We start from the raw sequence: 20,560 nt of genomic DNA on the forward strand, positions 1-20,560 counted from the left end.
TATAAAAAAAGGGGAAAAAACTGTTCTGAAGAACCTAGGGGCAGGACAGGAATAAAGACGCAGACATAGAGAATGGACTTGAGGACACAGGGAGGGGGAAGGGTAAGCTGGGACGAAGTGAGAGAGTGGCATGGACATATACACACTGCCAAATGTAAAATAGATAGCTAGTGGGAAGCAGCCGCATAGCACAGGGAGATCAGCTTGGTGCTTTGTGACCACCTAGAGGGGTGGGATAGGGAGGGTGGGAGGGAGACGCAAGAGGGAGGAGATATGGGGATATATGTATACATATAGCTGATTCACTTTGTTATACAGCAGAAACTAACACAACATTGGAAAGCAATTATACTCCAATAAATATTAAAAAAAAAAAGTATAGGGAACAAATCTATCATTCTAATTGTAGAAGGAAACCTCACCCAACTCATAGTTCAGAAAAATACCAATCTTACTGGGTTCTACCATAGACAGGATGGTTTCTCTTAGGACTTGACACAACATAAGTTCTCTAAACATACCACCCATCTGCCTAGAATCGACCCTCAACTACTGGGTGATTTCGCCAGTTCCTAGGAAAATAATCTCGGCACAGTCTTGTTTCCCACTTCTATCTCGCAGTAATGTCTGCCAGAATGAAATCTATTACAACATGGGACAGCAGGACAGAGATAAAGTCTACTTGGGTAATAAAAAGTTTGGCTTTCTCTTTCCATATTGCACAATTTTTCCATCCTTGGAGACAATAAGTTGAGGATGTGCTGTTTCAAGGTCTAAAATCACATCTACTAGAAATGGCTTGGTAATTCTATCAATGCCAGAATATTGTAGAGGAAGGTTAAATCCATACTTGTTTAATTGGAATGAAAATGCTCAGAGCATTTCAGGATTTGATACTTGCACTGGATACTCTTAACCTGTCTCAGTAATTCCAGTTCTGACTGCACACACTTACCCGCTACCTCCCTCAGCAGATGTTTCAATGTGGAAGCATGATCTGTAAATGTTACAAAGTTTTCATAGAGTTTTGTTAAAATGTCCATCTCTTCATCTTCCATCTGCCTGGGAATATCCTCTTGCTGATTCTGTAGAAACAGTCTAAATTTGCTCACATTCAGAATTTATTTTTTCTCTCCTATATTTAACCTGCTTCCTCTGTTCAACTGATTGGCTGGCTTGCAGAGTTATCACTTTTTCAACTTGTTCCATATCACTCTTCAAGGGCTCAACGGTACACTGTAGAATTTTCTTGTGATGAGAGGCAGCTTTCTTAATGGGGCAAATGTAGTGTTTCCATTGTTGAATGAAGAAACTGCACTGTGTACATAAAACCTCTAGGTCCTTCCCTAAAAAAGGTCAGAAACTGATTGTGCTTCTCACACACAGAACTCTCTTTCTGCCCCTTCCACATGCTCCTTCTGATCTGGAGTAAATTCGCAATTTCAGTCAAATGACTGAGCTGGGGAAGGTATCACCTAGGTCCTTCCAAGCCATGTTGATGCATGAGTGACAGAAGTTGTGCCCACAGTTGATGGTTACTGGATCTTTCCAGTTATCCACACAGATGGGGTTAGCTAGACACCTCTTGTGGCTGTACCAAGGCTGTCACGAACTCCACTGAGTTGGGAACAGAAATGGTGGATAAGAATGCTCCCTCTGGCAAGGCCTGCTCAAGCTCAAGACCCAGTGAGAAGTGGATATCCTCCCCTAGCGATAGCAGATTGAACAGTTTTATGTTTCACTGGACCGCCATACTGATGACAGCCACCAAAGTCATGTTCAGTCCCCTGTACCTACCTCAACTTGAAGGGCAAGGGAGATTCACTGCTTGTAGCGCTATCACAAGTTAGCCCACCCAGATTTAACATTAATAACTTTCTTCCACAAGCAACTAACCACAGGTTCAAGCAAGTAATCTCTCCACTGGGGAGAAAAGCTTTTAATTTCAAATTTTCCTAGAGTGGCAATCACAATATAATAATTAATTCAGGCAAGAATCATCAATGACTGCAACTACTGTAAGGTAAAATTTCATGGGAAATATTATATTCACACAATCTCAAAATATCACTCTGAGAATTATAGTTCATGTATAGAGAGACAAAATAAGTGCTTTACAATGTAGAGACTAGAGAACACCTCCTGACCAGTGAATGGATAAATTGATGGCCTGCGATGGGAAGGAAAACAGCACATATGGAACAGTTCTGCCCCCCACACCATTACCCAAATCTAATCACAGGGAAGTAATCACCAAAATTGAAACCATGGAACATTCAATGGTCTTAAACACTGCATAAACAAGAATGACACTGAAAAAGAAATTATGGGGGAGTGTTCTACATTAAAAGAGACTAAAGAAACAACTAAGAGAAATTCATGATCTTAAGCTTTGATTCTAGATAGGCAGGAAAACTGCTGTAAAGTGGATAGTATGGGACAAAAGGGAAATTTTGAATACGCACTATTTATTGGACAAGAGTAATATCATAGTTAACCATCTTGAATTCTAAAATTACACTTTAGCTACATAAGAAAGTATTCTATTCTTAGGAAATACATAATGAAATACTTATAGATGAGGGGTCATGAACTTTTAATGTTACTCTGAAATACTACTTTACCAAAAGCAGGTGTCGTGGTTTTGGTACAATGTGGGAGTGTGATGGCTGTGACTATAAGACTTCATAGGGATGGAATAGTTCTCTATTTGGTGGTGGCTACATGAATCTGCATGTCATAAGTGTCACAGAACTATATGCACTCATTTGACCAATATCAAATTCTTGGTTTTCATATAATATTGTTAAGAAACATGGGAACGTAGACAGTGGGTCCATGGGACCCCTCTGTACTATCTTTAAAAGTTCCTTGAATCTATCATTATTTCAAAATATTAAAGTTTAGAACCCAGGTTATAATCCTCAGTTTGGCTCAAATGAAATTCCCGTTTTTCTTCTTAACTTGATTGTTAATTGAATTTTGTCAAAAACGTGTACTATTTTTTATACTTAAAAAAAATCATAATGTTGATATCTATAGTCAATATCACATTGATTAATAGCCACTCTCCTTCATGGACACGTCACCTTCATCTGGCTCTATCAAGACCACTTTCAGAATGACGTTGTTAATCCACTAATTGCCAAATCCAACGGATTTTTTTTTAAATGTATATGAAATATTTTTATTGTTGTTAGTTTTATAGAAACAGGGTTGTATTATTCACACTTTTCCGCATCTTGCTTTTCTGTTTTTTGAATTTTATTTAATTTACTTTTTTATACAGCAGGTTCTTATTAGTCATATGTTTTATACACATCAGTGTATACATGTCAATCCCAATCTCCCAATTCATCACCCCCCCACCCCCACCCCCACCCCCACCCCCTGCTGCTTTCCCCCCTTGTTGTCCATACGTTTGTTCTCTACATCTGTGTCTCAATTTCTGCCCTGCAGACCGCTTCACCTGTACCATTTTTCTAGATTCCACATATATGCCTTAATATATGATATTTGTTTTTCTCTTTCTGACTTACTTCACTCTGTATGACAGTCACTAGATTCATCCACGTGTCTACAAATGACCCAATTTCATTCCTTTTTATGGCTGAGTAATATTCCATTGTATATATATATCACATCTTCTTTATCCATTCATATGTCGATGGGCATTTAGGTTGCTTCCATGACCTGGCTACTGTAAATAGTGCTTCAGTGAACACTTGGGTGTATGGGTCTTTTTGAATTATGGTTTTCTCTGGGTATATGCTCAGTAGTGGGATTGCTGGGTCATATGGTAATTCTATTTTTAGTTTTTTAGGGAACCTTCATACTGTTCCCCATAGTGGCTGTATCAATTTACATTCCCACCAACAGTGCAAGAGGGTTCCCTTTTCTCCACACCCTCTCCAGCATTTGTTGTTTGTAGATTTTCTGATGATGCCCATTCTAACTGGTGTGAGGTGATACCTCATTGTAGTTTTGATTTGCATTTCTCTAATGATTAGTGATGTTGAGCAGCTTTTCATGTGCTTCTTGGCCATCTGTATGTCTTCTTTGGAGAAATGTCTATTTAGGTCTTCTGCCCATTTTTTGATTGAGTTGTTTGTTTTTTACTATTGAGCTGCATGAGCTGTTTATATATTTTGGAGATTAATCTTTTGTCTGTTGATTCATTTGCAAATATTTTTTTCCCATTCTGAGGGTTGTCTTTTCATCTTGTTTGTAGTTCCCTTTGTTTTGCAAAAGCTTTTAAGTTCCATTAGGTCTCTTTTGTTTATTTTTTGAAAAACATGTACTATTGATTCATTTCTTTGGTAAAAATCTAGTAACTGGAAGAAGTGACAAACGAGGTACCTAGAGAATCCAGAAGGCTGTATGTGGTCCCTTCGCAGCGCCCTCTAGTTGTTCTGAATGTGTGGTTCCCAGACCAACATCATCAGCATCACCTGGGAGATGGTTAAAAATGTAGCTTCCTGGGTCCCACCTGGGATCTACTGTGTCAGAACATGCAGGGGTGGCTCAGCAGTCTGTGTACAGGCCTTCCTCCTTTCATCACGCTGTGACTTATTTACAAGTGGAGGGATGGTGGTACCCTGCATCAAGCAGGGCTATTGGTGCCATCTTTCCAGCAGCGCTTGCTTACTTCATGCCTCTGTGTCGCATTTTGGTAATTCTCACAATATGTCAGTTTTTCATCATTATTATATTTGAATGGTGATCTTTGAAGTTACTACTATCACCCACTGAAGGTTCATATGATGGTTGTTAGCATGGCAATAAAAAATTTTTTAATTAAGGCATTACATTGTTTTTTAGACAAAATGCTATTGCACACATGATAGACTACAGTACAGTGTAAACACACTTTTGATACACATTGGGAAACCAAAACACTTGCATGACTCACTATTTTGTGATAGTCCTGTTCTTGGAGTAGTCTGGGACCAAACCCACATTTTCTGAGTTATGCATGTGTCAGTAAGATCTCTGAGTGATTCTGACACATGCTGAAATTTAAAACTGATTTACAAACACTTTCTATGTGCTCCCCCTCACTGGGGAGGCCACAGTTACCAGCTGTGTCCTAAAGGTTCCTCAATCTCTAGGTGTAGTTCAGGTGGATCTACCTGAAAGTCTTGTATCCAAATGTCATTTGGCCATTTCTAGATGCCTCTTCCCCAATTGCCAACACTTCACTCTGTCTTACATTGAATTAATTACCCCTCCTAGCCTGTTAGGAGGTAGGTAATCACGGGATTACCTATTTCAGTGAATAATATCTCCACACCCAATGGCCCACACCACTTTTCCTCAACTCCATTTCTCTCTCCCAAATCAGGGTGGCAGCAGCTCTCACCAGGGCCACTTCTCTATTATCCTAAATGGCCCATTTGCTGGGTCCTCTTCAGTCCCTGTCATCATTCTGTTCTCTGGAATGCACTTTTCAAAAAAAAATTGATCTCATTACACATCTGCTTTAAAAACTCATCTCCTTTACCGTTATTAGGATAAGTATCCTGACCCCAGACTGGGGGCTTGTGAGGGGAGATTGTTGGCAATGCCTGTTTTTTAATACCTGGCTTCTTATTTCAGACCTGCATTCTCTTTGTGACAATACATCAAGCTGTACGCTAATGAATTCTACACTTTTTTGATGTATGTGAGACTTCCATAGACAAATTTATTTAAAAATGCACAAGCCAGGATCAGATCCAGTCACCCCTCCATCCTGACTACAGAAGGGATGACAAGGAGTGTCCTGAGCCACTCCATCATGAGAGAGCTCTTTCTCTCACCAGAGTTGGAAACCATTACAGCCACCAGTAAGGCAAACTGGTGTTCACACTCCTGGCCTGAGCACAACCGTGTGAACATGGGCCTGGTGCACTGTAGGAGCACAGCTGGTAAGTGGCAGAGCCAGTGTCAGATCCACTCTCACAGGAACCACGCTCTTCAGATCTGAGATTCATAGCATAGACTGACATTTACCTGCTTCAGGTGCAATTATAATCGTCCTCATGACAAGAGTCACTGACACAGGACTTTCTGTCTTCTTACTTCTTGTTTGAGTCTCAAGTACCCGAGGAGGTAGGTTCTACCACCAACTCACTTCACAGAGCATGAAATTGAGGCACAGGGGGGTGAGCTCACCCGTGCTCCCAAGCTTACAGCTGATAACTGGCAGAGCCCAAACTCAAACCCAGAGTCTTGTTCCAGAGTCCACTCCACACTGGCCACACCTAGGGTCACTGGGACATGGCAGAGGACAGGGGACATTGTGCAGTTTGGAGGTGGGGCTGGAAGGAAGGCTACTTGAGACCCCACCATGATGCATGTCTGTGGTCACACAGCCAGTGAGTGACCAGGGTCTGAACTCAGTTTCCTCTTACTGCACATCCCTGTTATCACCGTTTCCCTTGGCTGGGGGTCACCAAAATGCTTGCTGCAAATGCAGATTCCCTGGCTCACCTATGGAGACAGAATAGAAACAGTTTCTATTTTTAAGTAAACATTTATGGGTGTAGACTGTACATACATAAAGACACACACATCCATCGTTTTGCATCACCTGAGAATGATTACAAAGTAAACACAGCCCTGTAACCACCTACAAAGCCTACCATTTAAACAGTACCTGCTCCCTTTCCCCTCCTGGCCACTCTCCATCACTGCCTCCACTCTCCTCCCCAAAGATAACCGCCACCTGCTGCTAAACCATGCACTGGTTTGGCCTGGTTTTGATCTTCATATGAGGGGAGCCATACACAGTATGTTATTGTATTTCAGGACTCTTCAGCTCAATATGACAGGTGGGGAATTCATCCTTATTTTTCTGTTTTTCAGATCCCTTTTCTTGGTGAATAGTAGTCCATTGCATGCCTGTACTGCTGTTCATTAGTTCATTCTGTTGCTGAAAGCCCTTGGGTTGTTTCCAGATTTCCCCTATTGGGAATTGTGTTGCTATGTGCTTCCTTGCACAAATGGACACATTTCTAAACATAAATAACAGGAGTGGAATTGCTGAGCTGAAGGGTTGTGTAGGTGCATACTCAGCTTAAGTAGAAAGAACCAAACTGGTTTTCAAGGTGGTTGGACCAATTTTCATTCTGATTTTTCTTTTTATCAGCTGTCATCACCTGACACTTTATTGGGTCAGATATTAAAAAAATATGTTAAAACAGTTTTGTCCCATGCATATATGCAGGAGATTTATGTTTTTGTTTTTCATCTGTGCTGCTCTAGGCGAGCAAGGACTTGGTTTTGTTTACTTCAGTTTCCCCAACACTAAGAACACTTAGGTGCTACTCGATGCTCACGTGACAATGTGTAAATACACTAGTATTTATGTTGTGAGTGTACAGTATATGCAGCAAAAAAAAAAAAGGTTTAAACTAATGCATTAACAGAGATTATTTGGGGGCATTGGTGGACTTCCTTTTTTATCCTCTACATATTTTAAACAATATACACTCCCTTTTTAAAAAATTGTATTTCCTATTAGAGAAACAATTTTATGATTGTGAAGGACACCATTTTATATAATGTTAAGTAGAGGGAAGCAGATTATGAAACTGTATGTAAAATATACTGCCATTTATCACCTGTCATATAAAAAAATAAAGATGTGGATATATACAAACTTCTGAAAGCACACAGTTGAGAGCATGAATCTTGATTTATCTAAGTGGTAGGATGATGGCTGATTATCGCCTCATTAGTGTTCTTATGTGTTATTGCTGTTGTTTTTTTTTTTTTTTTGCAGTACGCGGGCCTCTCACTGTTGTGGCCTCTCCCGTTGCGGAGCACAGGCTCCGGGACGCGCAGGCTCAGCGGCCATGGCTCACGGGCCTAGCTGCTCCGCGGCATGTGGAATCTTCCCGGACCGGGGCATGAACCAGTGTCCCCTGCATCGGCAGGCGAACTCTCAACCACTGCGCCACCAGGGAAGCCCTCTTATGTGTTTTTAAATATCTATTTTCCTGGCATAAAATAAAATAATACAAGAAAATATTAATCAAAATAGTGAAAATAATGCCAATCAAAACTGAAGTACTTCATGGGTAGTATGTACTTTCCATGCATTCTCATTTGAAATATTTACTGAATTTCTGGTTATTAGGCTAGAGATACTCTAAGTGTAAAGTATTGTTTCTGTCCCCAACCTACAAATGGGGAAACAGCTTTCAAGGGAGGCAGGATAACCTGCCCTCTTCTCAGGGATGTAGTGCAGCTGAGCCTGATGGGAGTCTTATACTCTGCATATGATGTAATCATAATAAATATTCTCTGCCAACCAATGAAAAGCCTAGTGTGCAGTACTTCGTTGTGCCCTCATCAGTAACTTTCCTTTTACCTAATATTCCCCAGCCTCCCCACTACCTTCTGCAAATTTTGCTCAGGGACGTGTAATTTTGCAGCCTCCCTGACAATTTGCTACCTAACCGGGAAGGGCGGGGGAGCCAGAGGGCCCTGAATCACATCTCCCCTCCTCGGGGAGTAAATGGACAACCTTACAAAGCTTTTCAGATTTCAGTTCATCATCAGCAAAGATGAAATTAAGTGGCATTGAGAGGATCAAGGGAGGATCACAAAGGTGCAATGGAGATCCTGTTTATCACCTGACCTAATCTAGGCAGGGCCTGGCCCTCCTCTCTCTTCTCTAAGCAGCACCTCTGAACATGCCCCACACACCCCTCCATGCCCAGGGCCCACCCTCCCATCTATGGAGGAGCCACAGCCTTTAGGGCTGGACCCCAACAGCTCCACCCTCCTGGGGGTGTATATATACCCGTCACATCCCAGACCCCGCCATGTGTTGGGAGAGCAGCCTGAGGACCTGGCCCAGGAACCCAGAGAGAACTGCCCCCTCAGGTAAGCGGGGATCAAGGATGAGGCAAGACCATGGGGCTTCCTGAGCCGCTGCTCCAGGCCCAGCCTAGGGATCCACCTCCAAGGGAATCCAGTCTGGGGTTTGGCATATGTAAAAACCTGTCCTTTATTAGGGCTCCCAGTCCCACAGCGGGCCTTGTCCTAACTCACCTAAATGTTTGCTGAGAGCACAGATGCCCAGTTCCCACCCTGTCCAGGGCCCAAGGATGGAGAGACTGGTATCTGTGTGTGAGAAAGCCCCCAGAGGCTGGTTTGAAGCCCCTGTGGGATCCCCCTCCAAGATGGCTCAGTCAGGGGCACTTTGTGGTGTTAACCAAAATTTCAGAAACCAAGACCTGATTGAAATAGAGGCTTTTATTTGGGGGTTGTTAGGACGGCAGCCCCAGAGACCCGGATTCATGAAGCACTTGACTTGTGTTCCCTGAGTCCAAGCTGGGGGAGGCTTATCAAGGCAAAGAACCTGCAAGGTTACATAAATAAGGGTGCTAAGCAAAGAAGCATTGGCTGGGGCTGCAAATGATTACACAGCTGCAGGTGCGGCGGCGGGGATGTTGAAACTGCAAAGTTGCCCCAGAGCTGTCAGCAGATGCTGTTGTGAAAATGGCTGATGGTGTCCTTGAGCCGCAACCAGTTCAGAAAATCAAATTCTCAGTGATGCACGGTCATGTCTGAAACCACATCAAAGGTGGCCACCGGGCTCCTCTTTGATTTTTAAATCCATCATCAGTGTGTAGGTGGAGAGTGGAGGGATTAGAGCTATGGGGCCCTGAATGAACTCGGTCTTCCTCAACTTCACCACTGCCTGCTTGCACACACAGAGAGTACAAGTTAAGTTGCCCAAAGTCACTCAGTTCCTAAGGGAGACTGGAAACCTGGCCAGGATTTTAGTCATTTAACAGCTTAGTCCGGGACTGAGGTGATATTTGGAGATGCCATCATGGCGGGATAACACGGAGTTGACAGTCACGTGTGGGATGCAGATTTCCAAAACCTGGGTAAATTTACAACAGCCAGAGTGGAAAGAGTTCCTGATCCTGTCCTTACAGCTCTGGCACATTTTGTTGGGGGAGGTGACCCCTCATGGAGTCGGGAAGCCGGGATCAGGAGGAAGGGACAAGTGAGCTCTGAGCTGGGAGAGTGAGGAGACAAGTGAGGGCTCTGCTTGTACAAAGGTGCTGGGACCAGAGTGGGCTGAACCTGCAGGAAGAGGGCAGGAGGTTGAGTGCTGCAGAGAGCTTGGTGCTGGGAGAAGCTGGAGCTGAGGGAAGGACGTGGTTCTCGCGCCAGGAACAGCAGTCCTGCAGGAGAGGGTGTGATTAGATCCTGGTGTGGGTGGGAGGAGACTGGAGGGGCCCAGCGGGTGGTAGTGGGCTGGGTGGTCAGAGGCTGGTGCAGGCACCCAGAGGAACATGTAGGGACTTTGGCAAGGGTGTTAGTGGTGTCAGTGAAAGACATATTCTTTGATCACAGCATCCTGAGCATGGAAAGTCTGGGGTTTTGTTAGTTGAGTACCATAGAGCACCTTCCATGTGCCAGGCCTGCTGCTAGGCACATTTTCCCCCTCCTCCATAAATCCCTTCTGACCTGTCAAAGGTCACAGGGCCATAGATGGAAGAGCCAGGATTGCAGCCCAGGCAGCTTGGCTCAGAATCTCTGCTCGCTCCACCCTACCAGGCTTCCTCTCTTTCTGGCTCCACTACCCTGTTTGCAGTATTTTATAAATCTTTGCCAATCAGACAAGGCACAAAGAACAATCTCTCTTGTTTTTCACTCTGATATCTCTGGATTATTAAAAATGATCTGCTTTGATTTCATTATTGGCATCTTTTTATCTTCTTTACCCATTTTTATGTCCAGATTTTTCATTATGTTTGCTTGAATTGCTTGATATAAGTTAAATATATGCTTGAAGTAATCATGTAGTTTTCTGATTTTCAAAACTTTGCTTCCTCGGCCAAACAGATGGAACATATTTCTCTATAATTTATTTCTATAGTCTATGGTTTTATGGTCACTTTTGCTTTTATTAGACATGCACAGTGAAAACTGCATAAGCCTGTAACCCTACACCACCACCCAGATGAAGAAATAAATTGTTACCAGCACCCCTAGAGCCCTTCTCACCTTCCTCCCAATCACTAGCCCATCCCTCCTCCCCCAGTATGAGCACTGATGCTGAGGTCTAACACCATGAAGTCGTTTCTCCTGCACACACGGTGTGTATTCTTTTGTGCCTGGCTTTTTGTCACACCACGTTACATCTTTGAGATTCACCCCAGTTTTGGGGTGAAGAGTATTTAGTGTCCACACATTGCTGATTAATGTCCCATTGTATGAACAGACCACATTCACCTAGCCATTCTAATGCCGTGGAACTTTGCGGTTATTTCCAGTTTGGACTTGTGAAAAGCGTTGTACTGAACCTTCGTGTATGTACTTTTGTGCACAGAGTTTGTAGCCCTGGTTCATAGTCTGGATGGTTACACAGCCTGAGTAAAATAACTGAGTGTATGTTCTACGATAGTTAATAATGCAAAATAGTTTTCAAAAGTGGTTGTGCCCACTTACCTCTCACCAGCTGTGTATGAATGATCCAGTGACACCACATATCTCCAAGACGTTATATCTTAACATTTGAAATTCATTCTGGGGTCTCTGGACTCAGAGATTGTCTTTAACCTATCAGGGCTGGAGATGATTAAATCAATACACCCCACCCCCTCCCACCTCCCCCCATACCCTCCATGGATGCTCACTTTCAGCTTTGGGGATCACTTTGCTGATCCTAGTGGGAAGTTTGGAGCGTCTAGCAGGACTCTTCCTGTGTGGGTGCCCTGAACTCAAGAGTTCTCAGCCCTGAGAGTTGGTGGCCTCTCAGCCTCTTTGAGAATCAGCAGATGCTTCAAAGGGAAAGCTCCACAGCTTCTTCTTAGGATCTTGACTCCACAAATCCTCACTAGTTGGTAGCTCACCACTGTCATCAGGGAGTACGTTTGTATGTGTGTGTGTTTCTCAGTTTCAACTCAAATTGACGTACTGATCTCAATCTCATTCTGAGCTTGAAGTGAAAAGTCAGTTTTGGGAGGGTGCCCAGAGCAAATTTCATCTAGTCCAAATCCCATCCACTTATGCAAAAAATTTCATATATTCTGTAGTTGAGAAGCTTAAGTGAAAAGTAAATTTTGATGTATTATGAATTCAGTGCTGTTAGAAGGATCTGTGGTTTAAGCCAAAAAGTACCAGTTTTTTTAATTAGATTTTTGACAAGATTGAAATTATTGAAGCTGGGTTTTTTATCCTTTAACGAGATTCTCTTTGAAATGGGATGTTATGTAACTTTCCCCAGGTTCCCAGATAGGAGGTGACTGAGGGGGAGTCCCATCCAGGTCCTGGGCTCTTGTCCTCAAGCCCACACACTTTCCACAGTCCCAGGACCTGGTGCCATCAACCTGTGGTCCATGTGGGTGTAGGTGGGTCGTCGTGGAGGGGAGGATCAGAGGATGCCTCACCGTGGCAGTGACAGTCCCTCAAGACACAGGGCAGCCTTTTCACAGGAAGGATTATTTTCTCATCCCCAGGAAGGAAAAGGCACTTTGGAGCTGTGTCTGCTTTCTGACCCAGACAGTTGCTGAGCTTGGCTTCACACCCTGGAGCTGCTGAGGGCAGCGAGTCGCCCAGCTGCTCTATGATAGGCCGCAGGAGTGGAGGAAGCCTCTCTGAACACCTGCCTGCACCCCCAGAGTCCTGCAACATCCAGGACAGGAAGGAGGGAGACCCGAGGGTGCACCTGCTACTCAGCGCAGAGACCCAGTAGCCCGGCCTCCTAAGAAACCCAGCTCAGTGCAGCCCCGATGACTGTGGCAGCGGCCCTGGCTGGACTCCAGGCAGAAGCCAATTGTTCCATCTGTCTGGAGGGCCTGAGAGACCCCGTCACCACTGAGTGTGGGCACAACTCCTGCCGCTTCTGCATCCAGCGGTCCTGGGCTCACCTGGATGACAGGTTCCCCTGCCCCGTGTGCCACCACCCATGCCAGGAGCGGCAGGTGAGGAGAAACACCCAACTGGGCAGGATGATCCGTGTAGCCAGGCTGCTCCAGAGCAGCCGGAGCAACAGGAGGAGCTGCGAGGAACCGCGCCTGTGCGAGCTGCACCGCCAGGTCCTGAGCCTCTTCTGCGAGGAACACGTGGAAGTGCTGTGTCCCCTGTGCGCACGGACCCCTGAGCACCAGGGCCACTTGAGGCCGGTGGGCGAGGCCGCGGCTGACCACCGGCAGCGGCTCAGCGCTTACGTGGAGCCTTTGAAGAGGCGGGTGGCAGATGCCCACAGCCTGGTGGCTGCGCAGGACAGAAAGCTGCTGGAGCTGCGGGAGCTGGTGCAGCGTCAGCGGCTGGAGCTGGCCTCGGAGTTCCGGCAGCTGAGCCGGGCTGTGGACGGCGAGCAGGAAGCCATCCTGTCGAGGCTGGTCCAGGAGGAGCAGGACATCCGGGAGCAGCTGGGCGCCAACATCACCGCCTCCTCAGACCACATCTGCGAGCTGCGGGGCCTCCTGCACGAGGTGACAGAGAGAAGCGTGCTGCCTGGAGCCAGGCTGCTGAGTGGCATCGGGGGCGTCCTGGGCAGGTGCGAGCGTCTGAGGTGCCCCGACGTCTACTCCTTCCAGCTGAGGCGGGAAGGCTGCAGCCTGCCCCCCCGCAGCACTCAGCTCTGCAGAAAATCATTCAGAAGTTCCGGGAGGACGTGACCCTGGACCCCGAGACAGCGCATCCCAACCTGCTCGTGTCCGAGGATAGAAAATCGGTGACGTTTGCGAGGAGCAGGCAGCTTTTTCCCCCAAGGCGCGCAGAGATTCTGCACGGAGCCTGCGGTGCTGGGCTCTGTGGGCTTTGCCAGCGGCGGGCGGTAGTGGGAGGGGTGGGTGGGCGGGGCCTCGTGGGCTGTGGGCGTCTGCGCAGACTCCGCCTCCAGGAGCGGCGCTGGGCGCCTGGAGGGACAGAAACGCCTCTGGACTCTGGGGCTGCGCGGAGGGGATTGTGAGGCCCGCGGGCCGGGGGGCGCCCTTCCCCTGGAGCTGAAGGAGGAGCCTGGCGGGATCGATGTGTATCTGGACTATGAGTTGCGTGCGATTTCCTTCTACAGTTGGAAGGACAGGTCCCACATCCACTCTTTCACCGACAAATTTTCTGAGATCTAAAAGCCCTATTTCTCTATCGGATGCTATACTCAACCTCTTACAGTCTGCGCAGTAAGAGATTACTAGGGATGATCTTTGACTTTGCTTCTTTTTCTTCCTGAAATTTATGGACAGTAGGTAGAATGTTTACAACTGTCCTTACATCTGGCACCGAGATTTTTTTTTTAAATGTTTATTTGACTTAAAGTCATGAAGAAAGTTTTTCTCATTTTGTTTTCTATTTTGTTGTTGTTGTTGGTGGTGTTTCCATAGCAGTAGAGATGTTGTGGGAACTAACAGGGACGTGGAGTTTAACTGTAAAGTGTTTCTGGAATTCTAACGTTGGAGCGTATAAAATTGTAATTTCACAGCTTCAGTAAATGTGTGAACACTTGCATATTTCCTATACCTATACATTTACCTGTTCCATAAGCACCTTACACGTTCCATGTGGGAGAGGAAACACACCTGTGTGGAGACAGTTCTCAGGGGGCGTCTTGCACATGTCGGGAGCAAGGGACCGACCACTCAGGACTGTGTTTCCCAGGGCGTTTTTATGGGAAACAGCCTTGAAAGATAGAGGTGGCATCTCCATCAGAGCACAGGCAGGTTTGTATACTGTCCAGTCTCCCTCGAGGGCAAAGGTCAGGCAGATTTATTGCCCTTTATACAGGGGTTGGGTTTTGCTCATTACCAGTAGTACATCTAAATTACTCTCTTACTTGAAATTTGAGATTGTCCAGTAACTATGACATTATGTGAAATGATTTATACATCTTCCTGGGAGATATTTGACATAGAAAAAGATCAGTCTTATACTTTTCCTTGGTTTTTTATTTTGGGGGCCTAATAACACCCCTCCCCCTCTGTGACATGTGTGATCATAGTTCCCCAGCCAGGGACAGAACCTGCACCCAATGCAGTGAAAGCTCCGAGTCTTAACCACTGGACTGCCAGGGAAGTTCCCCTAAATACTTGCAGATTGTCCCTGCGGCTTCCTGTGCTTGGGGAGATTTGTTTCCATGTCTCAACAGGGTTAAACTGGCTGCTACTTTTCTCTTCCTGGTTCCAACATTTAAGCATGTTTCTATTCTATTTCTAATTTTCACAGTAGCTTATTTCATCTTTGAGTGTGACTCATCTATTTTTGTTTTGTTATGAAAAGCAGGCATATAAGATTGTGTAGTAAACATGTAGATACAATTTAAAGGAGAATAGTAAAATTAGTACCCATGTATAAAACACCTAGGTGAAGAAATCAAACATTACACGGTAGCTCAGAGGCCCCGTGGATTCTAACACACTATGTCACCCTCATTTTCCTCAGCTTGAAGCATCCAGTATCTTGATATTAATAATTCCTTTGGGACTTCCCTGGTGGCGCAGTGGTTGAGAGTCCGCCTGCCGATGCAGGGGACACGGGTTCGTGCCCCGGTCCAGGAAGATCCCACATGCCGCGGAGCGGCTGGGCCCGTGAGCCATGGCCGCTGAGCCTGCGCGTCTGGAGCCTGTGCTCCGCAACGGGAGAGGCCACAACGGTGAGAGGTACGTGGGTACCGCAAAAAAAAAAAAAAAAAAAATAATACTAATTCCTTTGTTTTTCTTGAAAGGTTTACCACACATGCATATCTTTACAACCAATAAAGTTATATTCTAAAAAGCCAGAGACCAATAAGAAACGTCACTGAATACTCAATTTATTTTACTACATAATAGACTAAATGAAAACAAGTCTCATGATTATCTCAATAGATGGCAGAAAAATCATTTGATAAAATTCATCATCCATAGTTAGGAACTGAATGTGTCCCACCACAAACTGTATTCAGAGGTGGGGCACTTAAGTAGGTAATCAAGGTTAAATGTAAAAGGTGACAAATCTAATATGACCAGTCAGTGATTTAAAAAAAGGAAAATTTAGCAAATTAGGAAAAGGTCATTGCCTTAATGTGTTAGTTGATATCTACCAAAACCCACCACAGTGATGAAATTCTGTTAGTGTTCTGTCTGACAATGGACCTCAAACAAGGATTCTATTTTTTTTTTTTGCGGTACGCGGGCCTCTCACTGCTGTGGTCTTTCCCGTTGCGGAGCACAGGCTCCGGACGCGCAGGCTCAGCGGCCATGGCTCACTGGCCCAGCTGCTCCGCGGCGTGTGGGATCCTGCCAGAATGGGGCACGAACCCGTGTCCCGATGCATCGGCAGGCAGACTCTCAACCACTGCGCCACTAGGGACAGCGAAGCCCCAAAAAAGGATTCTTGCTATTACCTGTTTAACACGGTGTTGGGCCCTACTTCAATGACTGTCCTCAAAAGGAGAAAGATACCAGGGATGTGCATGCATAGAGAAAAGGCCATGGGAGGGCACGGAGAGAGGTTATCTGCAAGCCAAGGAGGCCTCAGTAGAAAACAAACCTGCAGACACCTTGATCTTGGACCTCCAGAAGTGCAAGAAAATAAATTTGTTTTGTTTAAACCAGTCAGTCTGTGGTGTTTTGTAAGTCAGCTTTCCCAGGTTAATACATGGAGTCATGAGATGAAAAAAAAAAAAATTTAGAAAATTAGACAGTGAAGTGAACTTCCTTAATCTGTTGAAGGATATCTACCAAAACCCTACAACAATGATAAAATTCTGATAGTTTTCTCTTAGAATGGAAATGCGACACCTATTCAACAATGCTTTGGCATTCATAAGCAGCACAAACAGGCAAGGAGGGAACAAGTATAATAATTGGAAAGAAAAAAATAGAAATTTTCCTATTATTAAATAATATGATTTTTTACATAGAAAACCCAAAATGATTTACAAATGAATTTAATACATATGTAAATTTTGCAAGGTTGCTACATACAAGATCAATATGCAAAATTCAAGTGCATTTCTGTATAAGAGCATCAATCAGAAAATGAAACTTGCCATTTGTAATAGAACCAAAAAACAGCAAATATCTAGGAAGAAATCTCACAAAAATATGCATGTCTCTGCACAGATGATTGTAAAGCATTACAGAGAAAATCTTTAAAAGGACAAAAATAGATGACAAGAATTACCACATAAAATATTAAGAAGATTGAATGTTATAATGATGTCATTCCCCCCACCCAATTAAATTTCAGTCTTTTAATGAGAAGGGATCCAGAATATTGAACTGATTCTGTGTATATAAGTCAACTCCAGCCACATATGAATGGACATACTATAGGGCATTTGGGAGCTAAAATAGAGGAATATCTTCATGATCTCTCAATTAAAATTTGTTTTTAGTTAATATCTACAAAAATGCACCTGCCATGAAGGAAAATGTAAGTTTGACCATATGAAATTTTACAGTTCCTTTTAATTAGAGGGCAGTATAAAGAGAGTGTGGGGAAATTTGAGAAAAGATATTTCCAATTTATACAACTAACAAAGGGCTACAAATATTATTACACATTTATACCCGAGCAAGATGCCTTGCCAGAGTCTTCATGCTTCAAAGGGAACTGCAGATTACAACACACACACACACAAACACACTAATACACTCATGGTTTCCTCTCAGGATGCGGTGCTCAGTGCTAAGCACCTATAACGTGAAATATCCACATGCGACTAATACCAATCAGGTTTAAAACAAATGCTTCTCTAAATAGCTAAACTTCCACCCTCTAAACAAAAGAAGTCCTGGGAAATCGTGAGTTATAATGTTGTCAAGAGGGGGCTTAGAAACCTCTAAACACTCCACCCAAAACCTGTGAGAATAAGCAAATTCAGTGAAGTTGCAAGATACAGAATCAATAGCCAAAAATTTCATGTTTCCATATACTAACAACAAACTATTCGAAAGATAAATTAAGAAAAAAATCCCATTTAAAAACACAAACAAATTGAACCAAGGAAGGGAAAGACATGTACAGTAATGAAAGAAATTGAAGATATTAATAAATAGAAATATATTCTATGTTCATGGATTAGAAGAGTTAATATTTTTAAATGTCTATACTACCCAAAGCAATCTACAGATTCAACACAATCTCTACCAAAATACCAATGACACTTTTCTTTTTTTTAACTTTTTAGTTGATATATAGTTGATGTGCATATTATATAAGTTAAAGGTGTACAATATAGTGATATACAATTTTTTTTCTGTCAATCCCAAACTCCCTAACTATCCCTCTGCCCCCCCTCCCCCCGGTAACCAAAAGTTTGTTCTCTGAGTCTGTGAGTTTATTTCTGTTTTGTAAATAAGTTCATTTGTATCATTTTTTAAATTCCACATATAAGTGATATCATATAATATTTTTCTTTATCTGTGTGACTTACTTCACTCGGTATGACAGTCTCTAGGTCCATTAATGTTGTTGCAAATGGCATTATTTCATTCTTTTTAATAGCTGAGTAATATTCCATTGTGTACATGTACCATAACTTCTTTATCCATTCCTCTGTCAATGGACATTTAGGTTGCTTCCAGGTCTTGGCTATTGTAAACAGTGCTTCAGTGAATATTGGGGTACATGTATCCTTTCAGATCATATTTTTCTCTGGATATATGCCCAAGAGTGGGATTGCAGGGTCATATGGTAGTTCTATTTTTAGTTTTTTAGGAACCTCCATACTGTTCTCCACAGTGACTGTACCAATTTACATTCCCACCAACAGTGAAGGAGGGTTCCCTTCTCTCCACACCCTCTGCAGCATTTATTATTTGTAGACATTTTGATGATAGCCATTCTGACTGGTGTGAGGTGATACCTCATTGTAGTTTTGATTTGCATTTCTCTAATAATTAGTGATGTTGAGCAGCTTTTCATGTGCTTCTTGGCCATCTGTATGTCTTCTCTGGAGAAACGTCTATTTAGATCTTTTGCCCATTTTTTGATTGGGTTGTTTGGTATTTTGTTGTTGAGTTGTATCAGCTGTTTGTATATTTTGGAGATTAAGTCCTTGTCGGTTACATTAAATGGTAATTTTTAAAACTGCTCTTTTGAGGTACGATTGATATACAAAAAGCTGTACATACTTAATGTATACAACTTGATGAGTTTGCATATACATATACATCCATGAAAACATCACCACAATTTATGCCATAAACATATCCATCACCTCCCAAAGTTTCCTCCCTCCCTCTTTATTTTTTTATTATTATCATTATTATTAAATGGTAATTTTGATGAACCATTAGTAATTTGATATGGATTGTATTGAATCTGTAGATTGTCTTGTGTTGTATAGTCATTTTGACAGTACTGATACTTCCAGTCGAAGAACATGGTATATCTTTCCATCTGTTTGTGTCATCTTTGATTTCTTTCATCAGCATCTTATAGTTTTTGGAGCATAGGTCTTTTGCCTCGTTAGGTAGGTTTATTCCTAGGCATTTTATCCTTTTTTGTGCAATAGAAAAAAGGATTTTTTCTTGAATTTCTTTTTCTGATCTTTCGTTGCTAGTGTCTAAAAATGTAACAGATTTCTCTATATTAATTTCATATCCTGCAACTTTACCAAATTCATTGATGAGCTCTAGTAGTTTTCTGGTATCTTCTTTAGGATTTTCTATTTATAGTATCAGGTCATCTGCAAACAGTGGCAGTTTAACTTCTTTTCAAATTTGGATTCCTTTTATTTCTTTTTCTTCTCTGATTGCCAATGGCATTTTTCATAGAAATAGAACAAACAATCCTAAAATTTGAATGGCACCACCCAAGATCCCCAATAACCAAAGAAATTTTAAGAAAGAAGAAAGCTGGAAGCATCATGCTTCCTAACTTCAAACTCTATTAGAAGGATTCAGTAATCAAAACAGTAAAGTATTGGAATAAAAACAGACACATAGAACAATGGAACAGAGGAGAGAGGCCAGAAATAAACCCAGGCATACATAATTAATTGATGACAAAGGAGCCAAGAATATGAAATAAAGAAAGGACAATTTCTTCAATAAATGGTATCGGGAAAATCGGACAGCTACATGCAAAAGAATGAATCTTATACTATGCACTACCTTATACTATACCCAAAAACCTCAAAATGGATTAAAGACTTGTTATAAGATGTAAAACCATAAAAATCCTAGAAGAAAACATAGATGTTAAGCTCCTTGATATTGGTTCTGGCAATGATATTTTCAATCTGACACCAAAAGCAAAGGCAACAAAAGCAAAAATAAACAAGTGGGACTACGTCAAACTAAAAAGCTTCTGCACAGCAAGGGAAGCCATCAATAAAATAAAAAGGCAACCCTAAATGTGAGAAAATATTTGCAAATCATACAGCTGATAAGGCGTTAACATCCAAAATATAAAGAGAGCTCATACAATTCAGTAGCAAAAACAGAAAACAAACAAAAACCCCACAAAACAACAACAAAACAAAGAATCCAATTAAACATGAGCAGAAGATCTTAATAGACATTTTTTTTCAAAGAAGACATACAGATGGCCAACAGACACCTGAAAAAATGATGAGCATCAGTAAACATCAGGGAAATGCAAATCAAAGCCACTG

General features: G+C 42.9%; 2 protein-coding genes across 2 annotated transcripts; one reads left to right on the forward strand and one right to left on the reverse strand.

Moving 5' to 3' along the window:
- Positions 1-363: 363 nt before the first annotated feature.
- On the reverse strand, positions 364-11,503 carry TRIM60 (tripartite motif containing 60). The gene is given in 10 exon segments (XM_033856421.1): positions 364-478; positions 480-596; positions 598-693; positions 695-872; positions 875-1,100; positions 1,102-1,348; positions 1,350-1,461; positions 1,464-1,572; positions 1,574-1,707; positions 11,464-11,503. Coding segments are annotated over 10 exon segments (1,374 nt in total).
- Positions 11,504-12,746: 1,243 nt separating this feature from the next.
- LOC141278658 (tripartite motif-containing protein 75-like) lies at positions 12,747-13,930 on the forward strand. Its single transcript, XM_073804671.1, is given in 2 exon segments — positions 12,747-13,580; positions 13,583-13,930. Coding segments are annotated over 2 exon segments (1,182 nt in total).
- Positions 13,931-20,560: the final 6,630 nt, after the last annotated feature.

The sequence above is a fragment of the Tursiops truncatus genome, chromosome 5 (assembly GCF_011762595.2).
Source record: "Tursiops truncatus isolate mTurTru1 chromosome 5, mTurTru1.mat.Y, whole genome shotgun sequence".
NCBI classification, from domain to species: Eukaryota; Metazoa; Chordata; class Mammalia; order Artiodactyla; family Delphinidae; genus Tursiops; species Tursiops truncatus.